Source organism: Callithrix jacchus, chromosome 6, assembly GCF_049354715.1.
Source record: "Callithrix jacchus isolate 240 chromosome 6, calJac240_pri, whole genome shotgun sequence".
Lineage (NCBI taxonomy): Eukaryota > Metazoa > Chordata > Mammalia > Primates > Cebidae > Callithrix > Callithrix jacchus.
The window spans coordinates 17,428,543-17,453,984 of NC_133507.1; the positions used below are offsets into that span (position 1 = coordinate 17,428,543).

A 25,442-nucleotide genomic window follows, 5' to 3' on the forward strand; every position below is an offset into this window, starting at 1 on the left:
TGCAGTTCCATCCGGCCAGGTCACCCTGTCACAGAGAGAGGCAGGTGGTCCTCAAGGATGCCTCACACCCCAGGCCATCTAGAGAATTAAACCCCTCTGTCTAGGTACACTGGCCTTTCAGATGCAAATGGGATGAGAGTTATCCTGGGTACAGGCTTCACAATCACCAAAAAAGCCAAAGGCTACCACTATCAAAGAAATGCAGATGTAAACCCTGAGGTGGAGAGGTGACCAGATCCAAAAAGAAACAGCTGTCGGAGGAAGAGTGGGACTCAGGGCTGAAGTGGCCGCCATGGAGGCTTAAGAACCAGCAAGCCACACTCTAAATCCAGCTCTTAAATCTCCCCACAGGACTGGCTCCAGGTCACTGCACCCTTTTTTCTCTGTCTGTTTCCTAACAAAACTCCCTCCCTGGTAACAGCAATACACTGAAGAGCTGGAAAGGGTAAATGTGCGTTAAGACTGCGGCAGAAGACGTGGAGGGTCTCTGCTGCGGACTCCAACCAGATCTCCAGCTCAACTCTGTAACTCCCTCTCCCCTTTAGCTTCTGCTCTCCCCAAATATAGAGGCAGAATCCCAAAGATGCCTTAAACTCAGGGGTTTAGAGCCTGGGCTTCTGAACGCCCTTAGTAAAAATCAAGTTTCTAACTAACAGGGTGTGGGGCATGCCATTTACTGAATACCTACCACATGCAGCTACTGAGACAGGCCCCTCACGTTCACTCTTTTAATCTTCACCAAAAGCCCTGGTGGGTGGGAATTATTTCTTTGTGTTCTAGGAAGAACACAGAAGCTCAATTCCTTGGCCAAGAATGTAAAGTGAAAGAGTTAGCAAAGTCAAACCTGGGTCCACAGCAGAATCTGTCCACCTTCAAAGTGTATGGTGCTTTTCCTTCTTCGTTCTCCCCCTCCCTCAGTCATTCACTCAGTCAGTCATTTGTTCTCCAAATACAAATTTTACATTGGAAAAAAAAGGTTTTAAGGAGATCTAGTCTTTGCCCCCATGGAGCTTACACATCATTGAGAGAGTCGTACCTTTCCACAGGCGTATTTCAGGCCTTACCTGGACTCCCCAGATGGGGTTCAAGGTGCATCTAGGGAGACTCCATCTGCAGCTTGAGTGACGTTGGCCAGAGGCAGTGCTTGGATTACTCCCTCTGGGAGACCCAATAGCCTTTAAACCCAGAACAATCACAATGAAGACCACCCCGGAAAGGCAGAGGCCTCTTGGGCCCAAGGCAAGTTCCAAAAGACAGAGGGGTTAACCCAAGAAGAAAAGAGACTTTCAAAGATCCATTAAGAGGAAACAAGGGAGACAGAGACGCAAGGCTGTTAGCCTGCTAAGGAATGAAGAGGAACAGAAATTAATGATGACTCCAAAATAGCTAAGAGACTAAACTCATTTTCTAAATCTGTCCTTTACAAGAAAAATGGAGAAAATAGATGTGAACAAATGGGAGGTAATGAAACCTTAGGGAAGAGGGGGAAAAAGAGAAGAAAATCTACTGAGAATAATCAAGGCTGGAAAATATGAGCACATTGTCTAATCCCCAAGGCTAGGATCCCACACAGTCCAGAGGCCAGAATGTTTTCTCAGCACTACACTGACTTTTTAAAAGGCAACAGCTGATAAGGTAATAAGATAATTCTTAAGGTTTAGTCCCTGGGATGCTAGAGAGCTGAGCTACCTGAAATCAGAAAGAACACAGTCTTCAAGAAGAGGTTAGGGTTTTCAACTCAGAGAATTGCAAAGTACATATCACAAACATGCAGTGGGTCAGCAGGTGAGGCTCACAACCACATCATCCGGCCCTGGGTGGATCAGAATGTGGTCCACGAACAAACTGAACAGAAAGAAATAATCTGAGGTTGGGGGCATGAGCCAGCTCAGAACCACAGGGCGCCTGGAGAAGACACACAAGTGGACAAGAAAAAGGAAACTCAATTTAGGAAGCTTGCAACCTGCCTCACGAGGGAACAAGGAGCAATTCCTTCACAGGGCCCCAGAAGAAGCAGGCGCCAGGGAGACTAATGGTATGAGGGGACTGGGAAATGACCTTCTTTGGAGACAGCAGATACAAGAGTGGAAACAGAAATATCCATTGAAAATCTGGAGCTTGGTGGATTCTGCGGTGCAAAAGACAGTTGGGGTTCAGTAACACATTTGGGGTTCAATAAAAGCAGGAATGATCCATTTAAAAGGGGACAGTGAAGACTCTAGTCCGTGTTATCACATGCCATAGGGGCTGGGATACAGGCAGAATGCAGGGACCCAGGCACACCTATAGAAAAAGCATGGCTTGATTGACCTAGGAGGTGTCAGATGTTGAAGTTGCATACACAGGCACAAAATTTCGGGATGTCAGAGTAGACCGAGCCTTGGAACTTATCTAATCTGGTCCACATCCCCATCTTTCCCATTCTGTAACAGGGTGTGCCATCTACAGTCATAATCCCGCCTGAAATGGGCCAAAGATATCCAGGGCTGGTATAGCCCCATGCTCCCTGGAAATGGGGGAAATAGAAATCTGCCACTCCTGCATCAACATATCACAGCATGATTCATCTCCACCTGCTCGATCATCAGCCTCCATTCTCTATGCTGAATACCCACTCTGTGTAATCATCTGCTAATGACCCCCCTGAGTGCCAGCCAGTAAGCTAAGGAGCATTGCCCAATTCACCCAGACCCTGCTAGACACCAGGTGCAAAGTAGGACTTGGTTTCAGACACTCCCTTCGTGGTCTCCCATGGGCCTTCCCCTCCCTCTGCCCTTCATTTTGAGGAGTGCTGCTCTGAAGCCTACTGCCTCCCTCTTCTCCAGCTGGGTTCCTGAATTGACAACAGCCAAGGTTGACCTGAGTTGGCCTTGGCCAAGAAACGGCAGGGTGGAGGACAGGCGCTGGAGCTCTAGAGGCAAGCAACCTGGAGTTGGCTTCTGGCTCTGCCACTTAGTAGGTATGAAACCACAGGCAAGTCACTCAACCTCTTTGTGCCTCAAATTCTCCATCTGTAAAATGGGGACAACAGTGTGTCCACTTGCTAATACGGGCATGAGATGACATAGAAAGTGCAGAGAGGAATGCTGGGCCTATAGTTAGTGCTTCACTGATGTCACGTCCCTGGAATTCACTGCACTGGAATAACTGCCCCTCCAGGGAGCTGAAGTGGGGGAGTACAATGAAGTGAGTAAAACCAAAATAAATAGACAAGAGCTTTCCTCTGGCCCTGCCCCTCAGTGGCCCCAGCTGTGTCCCAGATGCAACCTTTCCTCCAGGAAGAATTTCCCAGAATGCTATGAGGTCAGGATTGGGCCATTTATAACACTGTCTCATCTTTGAGATGTGAAAACAGATCAAATGGGTTAAACAGCTTATCCGAGGTCACAGCCTAAGGCCAAGAAAGAGCCAAAGGGATGTGCAAGATGTGGCCATCTAGCCCTGCGGTAGCCAAACACCACCTTTAATGAATGACAGCCATCCCCATCAGCTCCTCCCTCACTCGTGTGGACCCAAAGCCCAGCATCTTCCCTCCTGGCCACCACCCAGGCACACCACTACATGTAGTCCTGACAGGGAGGTGGGACTAGCCTCCCACATCATTCACTCTGAAAATCCTATTCCATGGACAAATTGCTCCATTTCCAAATGCTGTTCCCTTGGCAATGTTTTCAGTATACCTGATAGACAGGCTCAATGGCCTGTACCCATGAACACATGTCCAAACAGCTCCAGCAGGAAGTCCAGGGGGAAATGGCTGTGCACACCCCATGGTAAGCTGCAGCCCTGTGCCATAAGCAGGCTGTCCACAAACCCAAGCCCACCCTCCTCCAAAGCCAGGCCAGCTGTCACCTGCTCCATAAGGCTGCCCAGCTACTCCCACCCATCTCGGGTCAGCAGGCTGCTCAGCATCCTCCAGCGCCTTCTCTGCTGCCTCATGCTCGAAGACCCTGGAGACTGTCAGCCGTTTGTACAGTGTGTCAAAGGTGTGAGCTGTGTCACCAACAACCCACAGCCGCTGATGAAGAACCACCACTCACGTACCATTTGCTTCCTTATACTTAAATTAGAAGAGGTTCAAAGCTATCCCCGTAATAATCTCTCTCTCGTCTGTGTTCTGAGACGCTATCATGAGTAGGAGAGAAAGGAAGAGGGTGGCAGCTTGGACACCAAGCTTCATGCACTCCCAGTATCCTACCTACTCCGTACACTGATTACAGCTGCTGTCATTTCTGGTTTATCTTTTCTTTCTTTTTTTTAACCACAAGAGAAGTTTATTTCTCTCTCACACTACATGTCCACAGAAGGTCAGCTATGGCTTTGCTCCCATCATCTTCCCAGCAAGACTCTGGCTAATGCAGCAGCCTCCATCTGGAACAGTAATCTCCTTTGCCCTGTGGCAGAGGGAAGAGAGACATGGTAGGCCCCACACAGGCTCTGAAAGCTCCTGCTAAGAAGGAACACAAGATAAACATGGTGGGGAGGGGAGAGAGAGATGGAGAAGTGAAAGATATACACAATTCAACCACTTAAAGTGTACAAATCAGGTTTTTCATATAGTCACAGAGCTGTGAATCAATTTTAGAATACTGTTCATCAATTTTAGAATGTTTTCATCATGATCAGTTTTAGAATCAAATTGATCAATTTTAGATGATCAATTTTAGAATATTTTCATCACCTCAAAGGAAAACCCCATATCCGGTATATTCCTAAGTTGTCTTAATCATTGTGGAGATTATAAGCTATGAAGGCATTCTTTCATTCCCATGAGAATATGGCGCGTCATGTGTCACGTCTGGAATCGTATTCTTTTTAATTTTACTTTTGTAATTGGCATATGATCATTGTACATAGTTATACGGTGCACAGTGCCGATTCAATGCATATACTACATAGGGATCAGATCAGGGTAATTAGTACATCCATCATCTCAAACATTTAGCATTTCTCTGTGTTGGGGACATTCAGCATCCTCCTTCCAGCTATTTGAAACTAGACATTATTGTTAACTATAGTTATCCCACAGTGCTATAGAACACTGTGTCTACAGACATAGGACCTTGAACATGCCCAGTCTCATCTGGAATTATATTTCCTAAAGGACCCAGGCCTACCAGATGTAAACCATGCATCTCAGTCACCACACACCTCTCTCCGGGACGTCTTTGGAAAGGGTTCTTAATCCAGAAACTAAGGGAAGTCTGAAAGCCCCTGGAAATTTCCGAGAGATGACATATGTATGTGTGTATTGGCTTTTTATGAGGAGAAAGTCCATAGCTTTCATCTCATTCTCAGAAGATTTTTTAAAAAACTAGTAGAAGCCCCTGCCCGGGCTCTGTCAAGGCCCCAAATTCCCTAAATAAATGGTAAGCTTCAAGGACAGGAACTACATCCTGTCTACTGACAAATCCTCTGCAGCATGAAGCACTTTGGGGGAAACATAGAAGACCTGACATATACTTGAATACATACTATCTATTCAGGTGCATACCAAGAGGGCTATTGTCACATTGTCATCTAAAGAATATTAATAGCAATATACACTAACATATATTGGGTTCTTGTTATGGGCCAGACATTCTCCTCAATGCTTCATATACATTAACCCATTTAATCTTCCTAACAACTAGATTATCCCCATTTTCCAAAAAGAGGAGATTAAGGCACAGATACGTTAAGTAACTTGCCCTGAGATATACAGATACATGTGATAAAGCCAGAATTGAGTATCAGGCCATGTGGTTCAAGAGCACAGACTCCCAACGACTTGTCAAAATAACCAAAGGAGTGATGAGGGTTGGTTAGAGGCAATAGCTCCAGTAGGAGATTTAATGGAAGCTCTGAGCGAGAAGAACTGAATGAGAAGGAAGCTCAAAGAGGTGACCTACCTTCATTGTACATTTTTTATCACATCTCAGCAAGGGGATGCTGCCATATGATTCTGTACTCTTTAGATTTGTACAGTCCAATAATAAGTGATTTGCATATAATATTTGTTCATATGTCCCTTCTTTTAAACAGGACTGCAATGGTTTCTGCCACACATAGAAGTCTGAGCATCTCTGGCTAGATAGGACCCAAGGAAAGTAGACAGGATATATACGATGGAAAGAATGCCGCATGAAGCATACCCGGGCCCAGATTCTAGTTCTGTCTCAGCTCTTAGCTATGGGATCTTGGTCAGAATTCTTCTCCACTCAAGCCATTCCTCCCTTCATCCAGAAAATGATCAAGTCAGACTAGAGTCACTCGTACGTGCGACAAATTGCTTCCAATCACCTGGCATATGACAGGCATTGTTCTAGGCACTGGAGATACAGCAGGGAAAAGTTCCCACTCTACAGAAGTTTACATTCCAGTGCAGGAGATAGAGTATCAACTCTTAAACAAATAGCTGAATGAGCTACTTGCAGATGATCAATAGTAACAAAGGCAGAGGAAATGATTAAGCCATATGACAGAATAAAAAGTGATATATTTGTAAGGAGAAGAAAGGCCACGAAGTTTGAGCAGTCAGAGGAGACCTTGCTAAGAAAGCAGCATTTGAATGAATGATGAGAAGGGGCCAGCCACACCAAGATCCAGGGCAGGGTATTTTTCAGGGTCAGATGGGTCAACGGGGACAAAACTCCAATGTGGGGATGAACTTGGCAAATTTAAGGGACAGAAAAGGCTTGTAAGGCTATAGCAGAGAGAACAAAGAGAAAAGGGCAAGGCAATTAGAGAGAGAGATAGAAACGATATCCACATGAGTCCTGTGGCCATGGAAAGGGGCTTAGCTGTTATTGTAAGTAACACAAGAAGTAATTGGAGGGCTTTAAGCAGCTGAGTGGCAGGATCGGATTTGTGTGTTTAAAATATCACTCTGGCAACTGTGTTGACGATGAAATGTAGCAGACAAAAGTGGAGGCATGAAAAACCTAAGTTAGAAGGCTACTGTCACAGTGCCAGAGAAGGGGATGGTGACTTGGACCAAGACAATAGATATGACGATGGAAGGAGGAGGAAAGCAGATGGATACAAAATGTTTTAGGAATTTATTAAACTGAATGTCACAAGAAAGGGGTGGGCAAGTAAAGAGAAGCATCAAGAATGTCTCCCAAGGTTTTGGCCTGGGTAATCTGATAGATGGTATCACTTACAAAAACAAGAAGCATTGAGGAAAAGAGGTTTGGAGGGAGGGAGGGCTTGGTATGAAATCAAGAATCCCGTCCTGGCCAAGTGAAGGTTGATGTGTGACTCAGGCACACAAGTAGGCAGTTTGATATAGGAAGCTAAAGGGCAGGGATAGGAATATGAATTTGGGAGCTGGTTCTAAGGACCCTTCCAGCTTTAACTATCTATGATTCTACAAATCGAAGACCAACATGGAGGGAGGAAGTCTTTAATAATACAAAAAATATACATTGAGTCTTTCACAGTGCATGGTTGTAAGCACTTGCCCGGTGTTGTCTTACTTAAGGCTACAATTCCACGAAACAGGAACTCTTACTTTCCTCTTAAAGCTCAGGGAAATTCAATAGCTTGCCTAAGGTCAACAGCAGGAAATGGAAGATCCAGGATTCGAACCCAGGTCTTTCTATCTTCAAAGCCCATGCTCCTTATTGTCAGCTATCCAGCATTTCATGGCTAAGTCCTCCACAAAAAAAAAAAAAAAAAAAAGCAAGAGGAGGAGGATACTTGTGGAGATGCAGTGAGGAGACCAGTGTGCCAGTTGCCAATCCGGAACTTGGAGAAAAATCTCCGTGCAGAGGAAAGGGGACAGGCAGAAAAGTGAAATTTTACCAACATAATATCTACACATCATCTTGAAACTCAGAATCTGGGGTTATTTCAAGAAGAAAGAACATTGAGTCATCTATAATACATAATAAATCAATCTCACCATTTTTTCACCCCAATAATCTCAAGAGAAATGTATTACCTGTGCAGTCAGTGTCCTGAAAGGTTAGGGACCCTGGCCACCTCTTCTTTTCCTATCCACCCAGCATATGTTGGCTTCCTCTCCTTACAAACATAACACAGTTCATACAGTCACGCTCAAATCAGGGCATTCTCCATCTTCCACCCCACTCTGGCAGCTGACTCTTGCAGCTAAAGATTGAGTGCACATTGCTTCCAAAAGAAGGAAAAATAACTTAGTCCAGCACCAGAGCTTTTTGGAAGAGAGCAAGAAATGGAACCCAACAGAGGTCCCACCACAATCGACTCTAAGGGATTAAATAAAGTCTTTCAGCTTGCTGGAATCTCACATTAAACATTCTTGGAAATAAGTAGGCCATAGGCTAATGCTAAGAAATCTTTCATAATAAAGATATTCAGGTTGTAACATAACTGTCATTATAGGATTTGACCTGAATAAGAAGAGGAACTAAACAGAGCTTTCGCAGCAGAGCTCTTTGAGGATGGATCGAGCTGAATCCCCAGGGGGAAAGAGCGGCTCTTTCACAGAACTGTAAAGATGCCCACCCCTCCTATAAGTTCTTGCTGTGAAAACCAGAGAGACAAAACGCTCCTGGGATGTAAAAAGTACATGGACTTCAGATTCAAAGGATTTAGAGTCCACATCCTAATTGTTCCACTAACTTACTGCGTAACCTCAGGAGAACTCAGTTTTGACTTCTGAGCTTCAATGTTTGCATCTATGAAATGGGGAGAGAGGAGTCCTAACTTACAGTTACTATGAGGAGTAAGTAAGCTCATAGCTGCAAATGCACCAGGCACAGTCCTTGGCACACAGGATGTTCTCAACCAGTATTAGCCTTTCCCTCTTCTTTACTGATCCCAGCATTTTTATGTGGTTTTCTAAACATAGCAATGATTAGTAAAACTTAGTAACTTTTTTAATTGCTTCTGTGAAAAAGCATTGCCACTTCTGACCCATGAGGTATAGTGGAAAGATTCCTGTTAAGAGAATCAGAGGACTTAGGTGCAGTGCTACTTCTGCTGCTTACAAGTCAGGCCCTCTCCAGGCCTATTGTCTGTGCAGTAAAATAAAGCTGCCTACCTGGGTGGATCACAAGGTCAAGAGATCGAGACCATCCTGGTCAACATGGTGAAACCCTGTCTCTACTAAAAATACAAAAAATTAGCTGGGCATGGTGGCATGTGCCTGTAGTCCCAGCTACTCGGGAGGCTGAGGCAGGAGAATTGCCTGAACCCAGGAGGCAGAGGTTGCAGTGAGCCGAGATCGCATCATTGCACTCCAGCCTGGGTAACAGTAGTGAAACTCCGTCTCAAAAAAAAAATAGCTGCCTACCATACCCCTGCCCCCAGGAAGGTCATGAGATAATGTATTAAAAAGCACTTTGAAAACCATGAAGATCTCTACAGATGAAAGGAAGTACCATTGCTTGAGTGCAGCTCACAGACAGACATCTACATTCTTCAGGTATGGGGATCCCAGACTCTGCAATCTAGTCTAGGTGAGCCATGCCACAGAAAACACGCCCCATAAAGGGAAAGAGGGGCCCAGTGCAGAGGCAGAACTCAGAGGACTCCAAGAACCACCCAGGTTCAATAATGCTGGTGGACACGATCCAAACTCAGATGAAACTAAACAAAGTTGTCAGCTCATCGGTTACGATTGCTTAGGTCCTCTCTGAAACTGACAGCATCTACAAAGAGGTCTATGTACAGTCTAGAGCAAGCGGGGATAAATGGAAAGAAAAAGAACTTATCCGGATTTATTCATCAGTGTACAGTGAAGAAAGACACTGCAGAATATGAGTATTTCAGTCACCAGAGAGGTGGGCTCCACTGTGGGACAGAAATCCAAATTTTCCAGGACAAAGAAGTGGTCACCTAACCCCTTCTCTGACTCCATCACCACCACCAGCAATAACAACAATAATCGCTAACACTACTAGCAGCTGCCCTCACTGAACGCTCGCTGCTTGCTGCGCCCGGGCTGAGAGCTGTGTGTGCCTCTTATTAATCTTGACCACATCCCATCCCTAGAATTGATGCTAACATGAGGCCCACTTTTCAGATTAGCACATAGCTATTCCAACTGTCAATCTCAGAAATCCTTATCCTTAAAAACCCTTAATCCAAAGTCCTTAAGAGCAGAGAAGGGATACAAGGGTGGAGAGAATTCCCATCTCTCAAAAAAGGGTTTCCCTTGATGTATATTTGTCCATGTCTCCTTTTCCACGTTCTACAGAAGGTAGAGAAAACTGAAGCAATCAAGAGGAGATGATCAGTCACTCATAAACCAGAAGTAGGGCCCAAGGGTCCTCATCTCCATCTTTGTAGCAGACAAGCTGACCAATATTTTGTCAATTCATTTTCTAACCAATATTTTGTCGGTTCATTTTCTGGCATGAGGAAGAATTACACTGATTAACGCACCAGTAGCTTAGGAGCGGAAGATGGTTCAACCAATCAGAACAACTGGGACAATTTGACATCAGTACTAGGGGCAATGATATCACTTCCTACTTCTAATTTTATGCAGAGGAGAGAAGAAAAGACTTCTCAGCCATCACCCAAAAAAAAAAAAAAAAAAAGCCGCCAAGCCAGGGATCGTCAATTAGTGCTGGAGTAAGTGATCATCTTGTGATTGCTCAGCTGGGGCCAGAAGACTTGTAAATGCATTTAGAGGACAGAAATAGATGTTGTGAGACATCAGAGAAACCTGGCCCATTTGCCAGGAGAAAATGTCCCAAAGCTGCCGGGAAATTTACTCAATTGGGATTTGGTGTGTGTCTTCACAAATAAGAAAAGTTAATAAATAAAACCCGTGGATGAAGCCAGGGCCTAAGCCTCGTTCTACTGACTCATCTCTCCGTGACCCCCAGGCTCCTCTGGGTGCCTCACTGTGCCTATCAGAGCCACTTGACTGGGTGCTCACTTTCTTGAACTAGGTTGAGCACCCTGACGTGCCCCTAATGCACAGCCAGACTCAAGCTAGGGGTGAACTAATGGTCATCCTTCCTGCTTGGTGATCCCCTGTAGCCAATATCAAGTACTTTGGCAAGAGCTGGCCAATGTGTTCAGAAGAAAACAGGGCCCAAGGTCATGAGCAGGTTCATGGTATCCTTGGGTCCTACTCCAAACAGGTCCTCCTACCCACAAAGCCTTGGAAATCTTGCCAACCTCCACCAGCCTCTATCGCTGCCACCACTCAGCTGACCCCAGATCATCCCAAAAGAGACACTGGATCACAGCCCTCTTCCAGGATCCTCAAGGGCAAGCCAAAGACATGCTCTGTTACCACCCACTTCAGAGACACCTGCAGCCCAGGATGCAACCCTGCTCCCACTCCTGAGCCTGTAGAAACCTGCTGGGTCCCAAAGCCTCTCCATCTCCCTAAAAGCTGCGGGGACACCATACCCTAGAAGGCTCTGGGGCCTGAGCACCCAGCCCCTGTCCTCAAAGAGAACAGGGTTTCTCGCACATCAACAGTGTCCTCCCCCAAATATGACCTCGCACCACAAGCTGGCACTCTATGTGGCACATTCTGCTCATGGAAGTAGTTTCGTTTGGCTATGGAGTTGAAGGGTCTTGTTTTTAGTTGGCAGCATTTAAAACTTGAGTAGTTTTATGGAATCTCCAAGTCTTCTGGAAACAAGTCTGACCAGGCCCCACTTCCACGTGGCAGCAGTCAGCTGGAACTGATGACTGGTTGCATCTTTGAAGGGGACACGTGGCCCCACCTGGTTGACCATGGGCACTTGACTTTGTGATCTTTGTATGAATTAGTATGAAAAGGAAGACTTCTCAGATGTCAAAAGCATTTGGGATGTTTTACAATGAAACTCAAACCCCCAATAAAATAAACACCTGGAACATCTGGTCCAAGGCCCTCCTCTGGTCCCAGCTATGCCTCCATCTACAAAGAACACACATCAGGAGGCTCTCACCACAGAGGCTACCCTGGGGCAAGGGGCAACAGCCAAATTAGACAGTTGAAAGGGAGGTCTCAGTCCCCTGGAGCTGATATATCTGGCCCTGAGCAGTGGCATAGAACCTGCTATTTCCTGAGGGAGAAAAGAAGGCTCCGCACAAAGCAGCAGTGGCCATACTGATAAACAAATATATCTCAAGCACGCACTATGCGCTTGGGAAAACACACAGAGCCCAGGGGCAAAGTCAGGACCCCCAGAGAAGAAAAATCCACTCCTCCACCAGGATTCTCTGTCATCTCTTCTCTTTCCCTTCCCCCCGACCCTCCGCTTCCCACAGCTCTCCTGGATGCTCTGCCCCTGCATGTGCGATTTCTCTCCAGCCCAGCTGCTCTGCCTTACCAAATGCAAAGTGCTCAGTCAGTGAAACTTTTAAGAGGCCACAGGAAAGACTAGCCTCAGGCACACCACTTCTCCACTTTCTCCCATAAGGCAACAGACCCATCCCCACCTGGTTCCTGCAGAGCCTCTGCTCTTAGGAAACACGCCCAGTGGATGTCCAAGATGGCCACTATTCTCGGAGGTGACCCAGACAACGAATACCCCTCTATGGGTACAGTGGGTTGGCACTTCCCCTAGTCACTCACCCCAGGCTTCCATTCATGCCCACCTTCTCCCCAGGAAATGGCAATCCTCAATTGAATCCCAAAGTCTATCAGCCCAGAACTAGGCAGAGAGAGGAAGCATCAACCCTTGTGATTCTATGCCCACTAAGGAAAGGGGAGAGACAGGCTGAAGGAGGCACAGACAGACAGGACCCCCACCCATAACCATCTGACCTCCAGCTTGTCCCAAACAAAGCTGTGTGACCTTAGACAGATGTCTCCACTTCTCTGAGCTTTTCCCGATTGAACTCAGAATCTATTTAGGCATAAAACTGGCTATTGGCCATGCTTCCTTTCTTCTTCCAACCCCCAATCCTAACACACATATACGCACTCTTATGGGCCTACTGAGGTTCTTAGAAGTGTAGCATTCACACTACATATGGGTGGAATTCCCCATCATTTAGATTCCTGAGTTTTATCATGAAAGTGAACAAACTTGGGTGTCAGAAGACTGACTCTCCCTCTAAGCCCTTTTGACAGAAACCTTAGAGATCATCAAATCCAAAATAATCCTTTTAAGAGGCAAAATAGGAGGCGCAAGAAAGCTCAAAAAGTTGCCCGAGAGCCCCTGAAGGCAAAGCCAGATCTAGACCTCAGGTCTGTGGCTTCACTGCCCTGAGAGTCCCTGTCATGTGCCCCCATCCTGGCAGCCCAGCTCTACTCACATATAACGCAAGTGGGGGTTCTTGGCAAAGGCTCTGGGCTGAATGCTCCGAAGTCCTGAGTTCTTGATGGTCCTAGACAGAGAGAAAAAGAGATTCAGCAGAGCTCAACTGGCAGAGGGACGTCTTTTCTGGGCTGAGGCTGGGAGAGGGTGAGGCCAAGGCTGGCCCTGCAGCCACCCTGTGGGTCATCTGCACCTCTTCATTGCCGCTCATCACAGGTGGCCTGCTGGGGCTGCTCAGCGGAAGCATCTGCACTCACGCGCCCCAGGGCCCTGTGTAAGGCTGGAATGTCGGGTACTGGCAGCTGCCCTCCACCCACCCTGGCCAGTGGGTAAGGACCAGGGCCTCTGCTGGTCCAGCAATGGCAGGGCTGTAGCTCTCTGTTCCTGTCCCTCTCCCCACTCCAGGTCCCCACAGTCTCTAACACTGACATCCAAGGGAGGAGGTAGCTGGGAAATCTCATACTCCAGGGGGCTCATCAGTCAAGCATAAGGCTAGGGAAAGGACACTTGCCCACCGTGCCTGGGCCCCAGGCCTGCCTCAAAACCCTGCCTTCAAGATGGGACTTCACGCAACCCCCTTGCCTCTCAAGACTAGTAAAAAATAAAGGGGTGTGAAAAGATGGCCTGTGAAGCCTCTGGTGTCTCCTAAGTGTATGTTGCCAACTCTACCAAAAGAGGACTCATGGAGGGAAATCGCAGATGGCAGCCTCGCTGTGCCCCTCACTCCACTCCCAGAAGGTAGACCAGGTGGCACCCACCCCTTCCACAGGGAAAGGCCTCTCTGTGGCTGGGTGTACTCACAGCTTTTGGAGTCCGGTGTAGAGCTCCATGTCCACAGCGTTGAGCGTGTGAAGACTGCGCCAGTTCTCTATGTGTCTGCAGGGGAGGAGGAAAGGTAAGGGTCAGCCAGAGGCAACAGAAATGGGGCTGGCTTTGGAGCCACAGAGACCTGGGGCTTGAATACCAGATGAGCTAACTGAGAGCCAAATTGAGAGCCAGGCCTTTTGCCAATTCACCGACTATCTCTGATCCTCAGTTTCTTCTTCTGCATACTGGGGTTCACACTGTCTGCCTGATGGGGTTGGTGCGGGAATTAACTGAATTCATTGGTTCCAAGTGCCCGGCCCATGGATTGCATTGAAATGTCTCCCAGTCAGTTCAAAAAAGATGCTATTTAAAGACATGAGGTTCAATCTCCCTGCTTGCCTTCCTAACTCAGTTTTCCTCTGTTCCCTTTCTTTCTTTTTCCCATTTGGAATTTCCTAAGGACTGGCCCTTGTTTTCCTTAGTTCTTGCCCATAAAGACAAATGACATGGCTTCAGAAAAGGAGGGGGTGGCTGGCCAGCAGGCACAGCCAACGAGGGACATACAGATTACTTCCAGCATCACCAGGGTCTAGACCCTGGAAGGCCCCTTTGGGTGACCACAGCTCAATCCCTCCTGGAGCTCAAGAAAACCAATGGCTTGATTTGATGGAGCTGACTCCAGAGAATGGGGGATCCACCTAAGGATCCTGGAGGCACTAGGGTGTCATGGAAAGAATGGGAGCCTGGCGGTTGAGGACGCAAACTCTAGCTTCATTCAAGACTTCAGGACCCAGCGACTCTGAGCCAGTGCTTCTACCTTTCTGGGTCTCCAACATCTTCATTTGGAAAAGAGGAGAGTTATACGGAATCAGCAGTTTCTCCCCTTTCCATCCCAAAGATCTCCTTTTAGAACTTTGTCCCAAGAGATCCCACATTTAGGGAGGTTTATGTCTAGCAAGCACACTACATCTATTAAGCACTAATTAATTCATCTTCTTGGATTTATTAATCAGATATAAATCACTGTTAACAGAGCCTCTTATCAACAGACACAAACCCATGCTAACTCATTCAGTGCATAAATTCCAGCCCAAAGCAAAGAAACTCAACATTCTGTTGACAAGAGAAGGTTTGTCATGGGTGTGGATGTGGTTTCTGGGTTTATCATTTTTATATTGACCAAATGCCAGAAACAAACATCCTTCATTACCGCTTTTGGGGTTCCCAGGTTGAGCACCATGAGGCTAATATCAAGGCCCTTTGCAGCTCTAACAATGTATGAAAGATGCCCATTCATACACACCTGTGATCCCAAGGAGCACCAGAGGATCTTGGGAAAAGGCCTTCCATTGCTCACCCCATCCTCCTAGGATTTTACTGTGATCAGTGGCCATGAAGTTTGAGTACCATCTTAGTGAAGAGTGCAGAGAGGTGACAGCTCATCCTGGGACAGAACTAGCTCAGGCACACTCTGGCCAGGAAAGTGACAGCCACCTTCCCCAGACGTCTCCTCCCCAGCACCACTGCACCTGCAGCTCTGCCATCTGCCACTAAGTCGAGTCAGAGCCAGCAAGGCAGCAGGACTATGGCTGCCAGGGCCTCTGGAAGCATTTCAGAGCCACACGGTGACAAGGTATGCTGAGAACCTGTTTTGTACCACATTCTCTCAAAGTCCCTGCTGAGCAGCCAGAGACACTGGCATCTGCCGGGGACATGGACCAGGTGGCCAGGTCAGTGTTGGATTCCAATGCCAAAGTATTCTCCCTGGAATCCGTATAGCCCCAGGGCAGTTTGGGTGGTCTGGTCCCACCATGGCAGGGAACCTGGCAACATTTCAGATGAAAATAATGCACTAGAGGAGTAGAACTATCTGTGCCACCAGGTCGCCCAGTGTATTCCCGGGGCTTTGTAAATTACCAAGTAGATCACCATGATTGTACAGAATACTCCCCATTCATGGGAGCCCAGCTTCCTCCAAGGATCTGCTCCCAACAAGCAACTTTGATCAAACTGTTTAAATCAATGAGATCATTTTTCTCAGCCCACATTAGAATTCCATAAATGTGTTGTTACAGTTGTCAGTCATTACCATGTTCTAAAGCCTTACCCTTCTGAGCCCTGGTGGCTTATGCCCACAGACTGACCCTTCCCTGACTTACGCACACACTGAGATATGGCAGAGAAATGAATGAACTCCTTGATCCAAAGAGTCCTCTAGTAAGTAGAATAATGGTCCCCACCTCCTCCGTTGGGTAGCTCTGAGTTTTCCTAAATCAGGGAACGGCATTTTTATAGCCACAGTGCAGCAGTGTAGATGGGAGTCAGGGTTCTACACCAGTTGTCACCAAGCTACACCCTGCTGCCTGCTTTCCTGTAGCCCCAGAGCTAAAAATAGCATTTACATTTTTAAAAATCAAAAGAATTATATTTTGTAGTACATGAAAACTACACGAAATTCAAATTTCCATGTTCATACCCATTCATTTTCTGTTATCTATAGCTAACTTCAAGCTACCATGACAGAGCTGAACAGTTGCTACAGAGGCCATATGGCCTGCAAAGCCTGAAATATTTACTCTCTGGTCCTTTATGGAAAACAGCTGCTGACTCCTGCCCCAGAAGCTGATAGTCAGGATGTACATCCTGGCCCCATCAGTACTCCTATCTATGTGACCCTGTCCAGGTTACTTCTTCCGTCTGTGTCTCAGTTTTCTCATCTATTAAATGGGGACAATAAACTTACTGCCTCCTAAGAATTATGTGAAGATCAAAAGACTATGGTAAAAAAGAAAACGCCTTTGCAGTGTGGAGTACATGTAAGTCCTCCGGCAGAGTTGGCTGTGCTGATTACTTTCCTCCCATGCCTTACAGAAACTGAGCAGTCTTGTTCTCAGTTTTCAAGCTAAAAATGGCATCAGGCTTCTGCTGGAAGTTGTCATTTCTCAGCAATCATTGATAAAAACCCCATGTGGCGGAGTGTGGAGGGGTAAGAAACCTGTCATTCATGACCTCCAGGAAAAACTGTTCCAGCAGAAGTTTATACACAGGTTCAAGGAATGCATAGACGCCACGTCAGAGCAAGTTCCGAGGAAGAGCAGGAGGATGAAGGTGAGGCCCTGGCATTTCTGGATGGCATCAGCTGGGTGGCTGCCAAGTTTGCCTGTGACTCACCACTTGGTACCCAACCAGGAGGGTCAGGATTGTGACTGTGCTGGCTGGTGTGTGTGTGTGTGCTATTAGGGAGACAACCATTTTCAGTGAAAACGGTGGACTCTAAAAAAATATATTAAAAAAATAAAAGAGCAGGTTCAGTTTGCTTTTGTTAATGGTAAGTGAGCACCTCAACCTAGCACAATTACACATGGCTTCTCCTTTTTAGTGATTTTCTGGGCTGTCCAGGTTGTTTTCATTGAGCATTGTGTCATCATTTGAAAATCAATCAATACCACCTGCATTCCCAGCACTCGGGAGGCCAAGGCGGGTGGATCATTTGAGGACGAGAGTTCGAGACCAGCCTGGCCAATATGGGGAAGCCCCATCTCTACTAAAAATATACGAATTAGCCAGGTGTGGTGACATGCGCTTGTATTTCCAATTACTCGGGAGGCTGAGGCAGAAGAATCGCTGGAATCCAGGAGGCAGAGGCTGCAGTGAGCTGAGATCATGCCACTGCTCTCCAGCATGGGTGACATAGTGAGACTCTGTCTCAAAAAAAAAAAAAAAAAATCAATACCTATTCATTTCTAGAGGAAGGCGAGGCACCTAAACACTGTGAGGGCCAGTGAGTGGTTGCCCTATTCCAGGACCACAGGCTGGAGCAGCTCATCCCTGCCCGGACACCTTACCAACCCACTGCGGCTGTGGAGGAAAAGAACTTGGAGCAATGCCCAAGGGACTATGCAGTTCTGCAAAGTGCACGGTGGTGGTGGCCCCCACAGGAACCTGCAGCCCTGCTCTCAATCTGGATGTCCCTGCTGTGATCAGAAACAGAGAGTGGAAGGAGGAGAAAGAGGGCAAAGGGGCAGCACATCAGCTGACCACTCCTACTTTAAATAAATTACCTCCACTTTAGTCTCCTCACACAGTGGTTCTCAAAGGGAGGTAATTTTGCCCCCCAGCAGACATTTGACAGTATCTGGACACATTTTTGGTTGTCATAGCTGGGGAAAGAAAGTACTGATGGCTTACAGTGGGTAGAGATTAGAGATGCTGCTACACATCCCACAATGCACTGGGCAGTCCCCACCACTAAGAATCATCAGCCCCAAATGCCCACAGCACCAGGATTGAGAAACCCTGCTTTATTATACAAAGCTTCTGCCTACAAGGGCTATTAAAGCAAGAGTCTCATAGGTTAAAACAACATCAATTTTGAAGATGACTGCTTTGCAGCAGACACTACCAGGCCTCAGGCCAATACAAAAAAGTCTGCCTCTAGGTCACTGAGTCCAGGTGAGAGAAAAAAGTGGCAAGCCACAGCTCCCAGGACCCTCTCAAGTCATAGGCACTTCTTGAGAGGAAACGAGGGGTGTGATGGCCTGCTGGACCATGGCCCAGCTCAGGCTACACATTCCAGAAGCAATAGTGGTCTCTTCTCATCATCGCTGGCTGGAACCCGCTGGCCAAGAGCCTTTTCTCGCCCCTGAAACTTCCTCCCTGGATTTCTCATGTCTCTTTATTCTATAGAAATGTGAAATGCTCCATTCAGAAAATTTGCTCAATGCCCTTCTCCTACCCTCCCACCGATGCCCTTCCATTCCACAGAACCACTACTCTGCCAAGAGCTAGTGGGCACCACTTTTCCAGAGAGAGGGGGGCAGTGGGGCACAACACATGACATTGACCTCCAGAGCCAGAGTCGGGCTTAGGGCAGGAACTCAAAAACTTCAATGAGGTCAAGGTAGACCCCTGGCACCAAGATCTCATGATGCTGTCAGGGGAAGGGGAAATGGAGTCAGGGAACGGCTCTCCAGAAATACTAGAAAATCAATCTGAAATATAGCCACTCTCAGTGACTCACAACAGCAACACCAGGTCCCAGAGACCCAGGACGACAGAGAGCTGCTTCATAGCCATTTTTATAATGGGACGTGGCATAAATTAAATATTAATTGATACATTCATAGGGAGTACAAATATCCTTTGTGCTAGAATAAATTAGATTATACTTTTTTTTTTGAGACAGAGTCTGGCTGTGTCACTCAGGCTGGAGCACAGTGGTGTGGTCTTGGCTCACTGCAACCACGCCCAGCTAATTTTTGTATTTTTAGTAAAGACAAGGTTTCACCATTTTGGTCTGGTCTTGAACTCCTGACCTCATGATCCACCCATCTGTCTCAGCCTCCTGAAGTGTTGGGATTACAGGCATGAGCCTCCATGCCTGGACTTTTTTTGTTTTTTATTTTTTAGATGGAGTTGCCCTGTTATTACCCAGGCTGGGCAACAAGAAACTGAAACCTCTGCCTCCTAGTTTCAAGCAGTTCTCTAGCCTCAGCCTCCTGAGTAGCTGGGATTACAGGCATACACCACCACACCCAGCTAATTTTGTATTTTTAGTAGAGGCAGGGTTTCTCCATGTTGGGCAGGCTGGTCTTGAACTCCTTTCCTCAGGTGATCCACCCGCCTTGGCCCCCGCAAAGTGTTGGGATTACAGGTGTGAGCCACTGCGACCAGCCAGATTGGACTTTTGTACCCCCATTTTCTCTTCCTCCTTCTGTTTTGCCTGGGCCAACATGAAATGAATTGGCAATCTCCAAGCATCCAAAAATTGGATGGTACAGAATGTGTGGTCCATATTTTAATTAAAAACATGTAATGTGGGTATGTTTAAGAATTGTTTATACCTTCCATGTTTAATGTTTCATGTTTACTCCTCTCCTATGCAGAAAAGTGTAAAACCCAAAGACATCCGCCACCATCTAACCCCATAGGACTAAGGTGACTGAGGAGGTCCACCACAGGGACAAGGCACACTTTACCTAGCAGAACTTCCCTGGGTGCTTGGCGAGACAGAGACTTGGTTGATGGGACATCCTTCCTTTCTCTACAGGAAGCAGGCCCAGTTTTGCCTCATTTTTCTAAGCTTTTCCCGCTCCTCTCTTGCTGTCAGATTGCCGTTATCCTCACTATGACTTCTCAGTGCTATTAATGAGCTCTTCTTCATAACCAAATTTTCCAGACAACTAAATTTAAATGCAAAACCCTTTGCATTTTCAACTTATTTGCTGGGTGTTCTTTTTTCCGCCTAAAATGCATTACACACGTCCTTGCTTTTTTAAGCAGAGTAGACAGGTCACAATTTACATTTTCTTGATGACCTTATGTCAACACGACCAACCTAGTGAGTCTGCCAGGCTGTAGCACAGCAAAACCCTCAGAAGCTCCTGAAGGATGCAGAATTGGAGCCCTACTACAAATGGCCCTGCCTGATATGATTTTTAATTCCAGTGGTTACTGCATCCATTTTAACTATTTTCTGGCTCTTTCTTTGCTATTAGGCTGCAGGCCATCACCTCTGGAGCAGCTGTCCCCAGGGTCCCTCCTGCCTCCCAAATGTGCTGTTCCCAGTCTCCTCTGCAGCCACTTGGAGCCAAATGGGTAAGAGCTGGCACCTGGAAGCAGGCTGACCTGGAGATGACGCAGGCGCTAGCACCAGAAGCCGATGGCCCCAGGCCAGTTACTAGAGCTTCTCCAGCCCTCAGTTACTCCATAGCAAACCTAGTTTTGGTGAGGATTAGAGGAGTAATTCCTATGTCCTCAATCCAGTGGGGATGCATGGCACTAGTGGAATAAATAGCTGGTTCCATTTGTATTTTCACCATTTGTATTCTTGTTGCCCAGCCTGGGTAATAAGAGGGCAACTCCATCTAAAAAAAAAAAAAAAAAAAAAGTCCAGGCATGGAGGCTTTTAGCCTTTTATGTTAAGTTTAAAAAGGTTCTAAGGGAATATGAAAAAATTCACACACACATACGTTTACACACATACAGATAAGTAGATATTTGCCCTGGTTCTCATGTTTCATCTCTGCTCACTGCAAACTCTGCCTCCCAGGTTCAAGCAATTCTTGTGCCTCAGCCTCCGGAGTATCTGAGACTATAGGCATGTGCCACCATGCCTGGCTGATTTTTGTATTTTTAGTAGAGACGAGGTTACACCATGTTGGCCAGGCTGGTTTCAAACTCCTGGCCTCAAGCAATCTGCCTGCCTAGACCTCTGGATGTTTTTTATATATAAGTACTCTACTCCTTCAACACAGAGTTCAAAATCTTCAAAAACAATAAGATTGCATACAGGTGTCCCTTCTCTCCAGCGAGTGCCTGCAGAAGCTAGTCTGGAATTCCATTTCCTAACAAGTCGGCATTGGAGCACACACAAGTGCCCGTGTGCACACACGCACAATGTGCCGTGCATTTGACTCCAAAGCCTTGTAGGGCAATGAGGAAATTGATTTGTTATCCAGGCGTATTATGTCTAGTGATCCAGACAGCAGAATTAGCTTTCAATTATCTGATATGTTTAGCATTATTAACAAACCGTCTGGAGCAAGAGCTCCATGGTGCTAAGGTATCAAGGGGGCTGGGGAGGAGCTGCATCACATCACGCCAGCCAAGTCACCTGGCTCTCCCTCCCTTGACAGCTGTTGTAGGGGGGCAGTGTACTAGATGCCTAGGGAGCCAGACTCAAGAGCCCTAGGGAGCCAGGGTGGGGAGGGCGGCTTGTGCCGCTGACCCCAGTATGCCAGCACATTAGCACACAAGCCTACAAGCAGCTGTGCACCAGGGACCACGGTGAACCAGCCCCACATCTAGGACCCCCCCACGGGACCACAGAAAGAAACATTCAGATCATGCAGTGAACAGATGGAAGACAACAGCATCTATGCTGGCTTCCTGATCAATTCCAAAGCGTTGTGCCAGGAAGGAGGAACGTTTGTGCACACACCTGTGTTCTGCAGGTGCAAAGATGCTGTGTCTCCTAAGAGGAAAAGATCAAGGACATACCTTCCCCGCTACCCCATTAAGAAAAGGCCTAACTCCCAGGAGTGAGATTTCACCTGGGAGCCAGCCAGTTCACTGGGGAGTCCAGGCCATTGTGGCTGGACCCCAGCCTGTGACCCTCCTACCCTACCCCTCCCCCCAGCCTATCTGCTTTTCTCTATTTTCACTGTTGCTGCCTGGACAGGCACAGGATGGCAACCACCCATCAATTCTCCAGGTAACCACCACCTATTCTAAGCTGGAGAACAAGCATCCCCCTCCTACCTGGCCTCCCTGCTTTCCCTCTTCTCCAACAATCTGTATTATTGCAACCATTCTCCCCTGCCTAAAACCCCCCAATGGCCTCCCTTGGCTAGGACAGTAAAATCCAGTGAAGTCACTGGGGAGCCACCCACAAGGTCCTGCACAAGCTGGCCACCGGATGCCTCTAGGGCTCCTTCTCTGAACACACTCCCCTTGTTTTGTGGGCTCCAGCCCCACTGTCTTGCCTCTGGTCTTTAAACATTCTGGGCTTATTCCCAACCGGACCTCCTACATGAACCACTCATCCCTGGCTTCTTTCAATCCCTCAGGTCTCCACTCAAAAATCACCTTCTCAAAGAAGCCTGTCCTGACCCCTCTGTGTTAGCAGCCCCCATGTTTCCCCCTCCAGTTTCTCTCTGGCACAAACTCCTGTTTATGTCCTTCACTGCCCTTAATAACCATCTATAATTGTCTTATTAGATTATTTGATTAGGTGTTTGCCATCAGTATCTCTACATTAGTAATACATGAGAACAGAGATTATATCTGTCTTACCCCCAGAATCTCAAATTGGGGCAGCTACCCCTGGAAGCCATCCAGAGTGGGGCTATGTAGCCACCCAGATGCCCCACCTCCCTGCCAGAGGATCTCCAAACTCAGTACTTGCACAGCTCTCACCCTGGCCTCCTAAGCAGCCCAGAGCCCTGGTCTGACCCTACAGGCACCCTGAACTTGATCTCTGGGGAGGGTTGTGGCCCCAAGCACACCACTGAACACCCCACCCAGGGACAGGCATGCTTGGGGCATCACTGCAGGACCCAGCAGCAAGGAGAAGGTGATCTCAGAGGTCTCAAGGGCCCCATATCCACAGCTCCCTCCCAGGCCCAGGTCTCAGCCTGATGCCCATTGTCAGGGTCAGGAGTGGGGAAGGAGGAGGATCCCCTGCACCAGACAAGGAGGAAGCAGAAATGCCCTTGGCACACCTTTTCCACCTTTTCCCTCCCTTCATGACTATGGCCTTCACCAAAGCATGAGTTTTCTAAGGGTAGGGCCAGGAGGCTGTGGCTCCAGTGTTGTGCAAAAAGTAACAGCTAGGTGAATAAATGAATGAATCCCCAAAGGGATCAATGTTAGACATAAAGCATTTAGCTATCAGCTCCCCATGTGGACTTTCTACCTGGCATCGACCTCTCCTGCCTTCTGCAGAATGGCCTCTCCCACCTTCTCCAGAACGCATTTATTTTTGCTCTTTCTCTTCTCCACCCTCAACTCTCTCTCTGCTAAATTTTTCCATCAACATACAAAAATGTTCTAGCCCATCTACAAAAAGAAAACAAAAACCTCCTTGACTCCATGTCCTCCTGCACCTACCAACTCATGTCTCTATACCTCTTTATGGCAAATGGTTCAAAAGAATCATCCACACCTGCAGGGCCTTCTTCCTGGCCTCCCTTTGATTGCCCATCCCAGTTTGTCTTCTGTCCTGCCAATCTACTAAAACCAACTGTCAAGGTTACCAGTGATTTTTATGTCGGCAAATCCAATCCCTTTTCTCTGTCAGCCATTATTCAGTCTCTGGACAGCATGTTACCCGTTAACCACTCTTTCTTCCTTGAAACATTCTTTCCTCCCTGGCTTCCTTGAATGCACTCTCTCCTGGGTATTTTTCTACTCTCTGGATATTCTTTCTCAGGTTCGTTTGCTGATGTTGTATTCTTTGTCTGATTCCTAAATGTTGGAGTCTCCCAGGGAGCCCAGGGCTTGTCTTTTCACTTCCTCTCTCACAAGCCAAGGTGATCTCCCCCAAACACTTGGCTCTGAATGCCATCCTTGTGCTGACAGCACTCAAATGTGCATCTCTAGCAGAACTTTCCCTGGGCTCCACATGTTTAGCTGACATCTTAGTAGATCCAACACCAGCCCCTGCTTTCCTCCCAGTGAGCTGTCTCCACGTCAATAAATGGCACTGGTATGATGGAGTTGTCCCAGTCAAACCCTGTCACTGATTCAACCCTTTAACGCTCTCCACTTCTTGCCAGATCCACTATTATCACCTGAGTCCAGGCCACCATCACCCTTCACAAAGATCCCCGCCTCCAAAACACAACCATTGTTTCCACTGCCGTGCTATTCAAATCTGTCCTCCACACAGAAACTTAATGAATTAGTTGGAACATAAATTTAACCATGCACTCCAACAAAACAAAAACAGAAAACCTCTAATGGCTTCTCCTGCACTTGCACTTGGGGGACAATTCAGACTCCACCGTCGGGACCAGCAAGGTCCTTTCTGATGCAACGTATGCCATTCCCTCCTCGGCGCAAACCTCCCTTCCTCTTTATTCAGCTGACTTCAGCCTCACTGGTCTCCTCTCAGGACCTTTAAATTTATTTGTCCCTCAGGCAAGACGCCGGCTTCAGGATTCTTCCAAAATGTCACTTCTTCAGAGAATCCTTCTCTACCAACCTAGCTAGGGCCATTCTCTGAACCTTCCTCTACATCAATAGCACTCCAGCTCAAGTCAGGGACAGATTGTGCCCCCCAGGCTTGGATTGTCTGGAGACATCAGCTTTGTCAGTACTGGGGAGACCCCACTGGCATCTAGTGGGAAGAAGCCATTGTATTAATCTCCTGCAATGTACAAGACAGCCCCCACTCCCAACAGAGAATTGTCCATTCTGAAATATCAATAGCACTAAGGTTGGGAAATGATGCTCTAAATATTCCGTTTATCATCATTCGTCAAAACCTCTGATTATGTCACCTTTGTGTTCACTGGTTTATTGTATCTCTCCCCTAATGTAATGCAGGCTCCCCAAAGGCAGGCAACCTGTCTTATTCACTATTGTATCTGCAACACACATCCCAGTTCCTGGTATATAGTAGACAATTTAAATAAACGAATTAATAAATGAACCCTGTGACATCACAACAGGTCATGAAAAATCTGTGGTTACCAAGCTCTTGATGGGGACGGCACTTTCTCCAACCACTTGAAGGGTCTAAAGTATAAAGCAGCAAGCTGTACCCATGGGGTTGGGGTCAGACGGTTGGAACCCTTGTGGCCCCTTGGAGAAAGTCTCCTTCTGTCTACAGATAAGAATCAAATCACGTTGATTATAAAACCTCTGATCCTTACTAGACATCTTAGCTTTGCACCAGGAGAGAAAATGGAGGCCTTTGATCAAGAATAAAAACAGCCTCAG

General features: G+C 47.1%; 1 protein-coding gene across 30 annotated transcripts in view; it reads right to left on the minus strand.

Moving 5' to 3' along the window:
- The window catches only part of NTRK3 (neurotrophic receptor tyrosine kinase 3), a 397,061-nt gene that overhangs the window by 310,633 nt on the left and 60,986 nt on the right, over positions 1–25,442 (minus strand). For all 30 annotated transcript variants that reach the window (XM_078376016.1, XM_078376017.1, XM_054258251.2 and 27 more), the window contains 2 exons: positions 13,989–14,063; positions 13,186–13,257 (listed from right to left, as the gene is read on the minus strand). In XM_078376016.1, the coding sequence (XP_078232142.1) occupies positions 13,186–13,257; positions 13,989–14,063 (147 nt within the window). The remainder of the gene's footprint in view (positions 1–13,185; positions 13,258–13,988; positions 14,064–25,442) is intronic.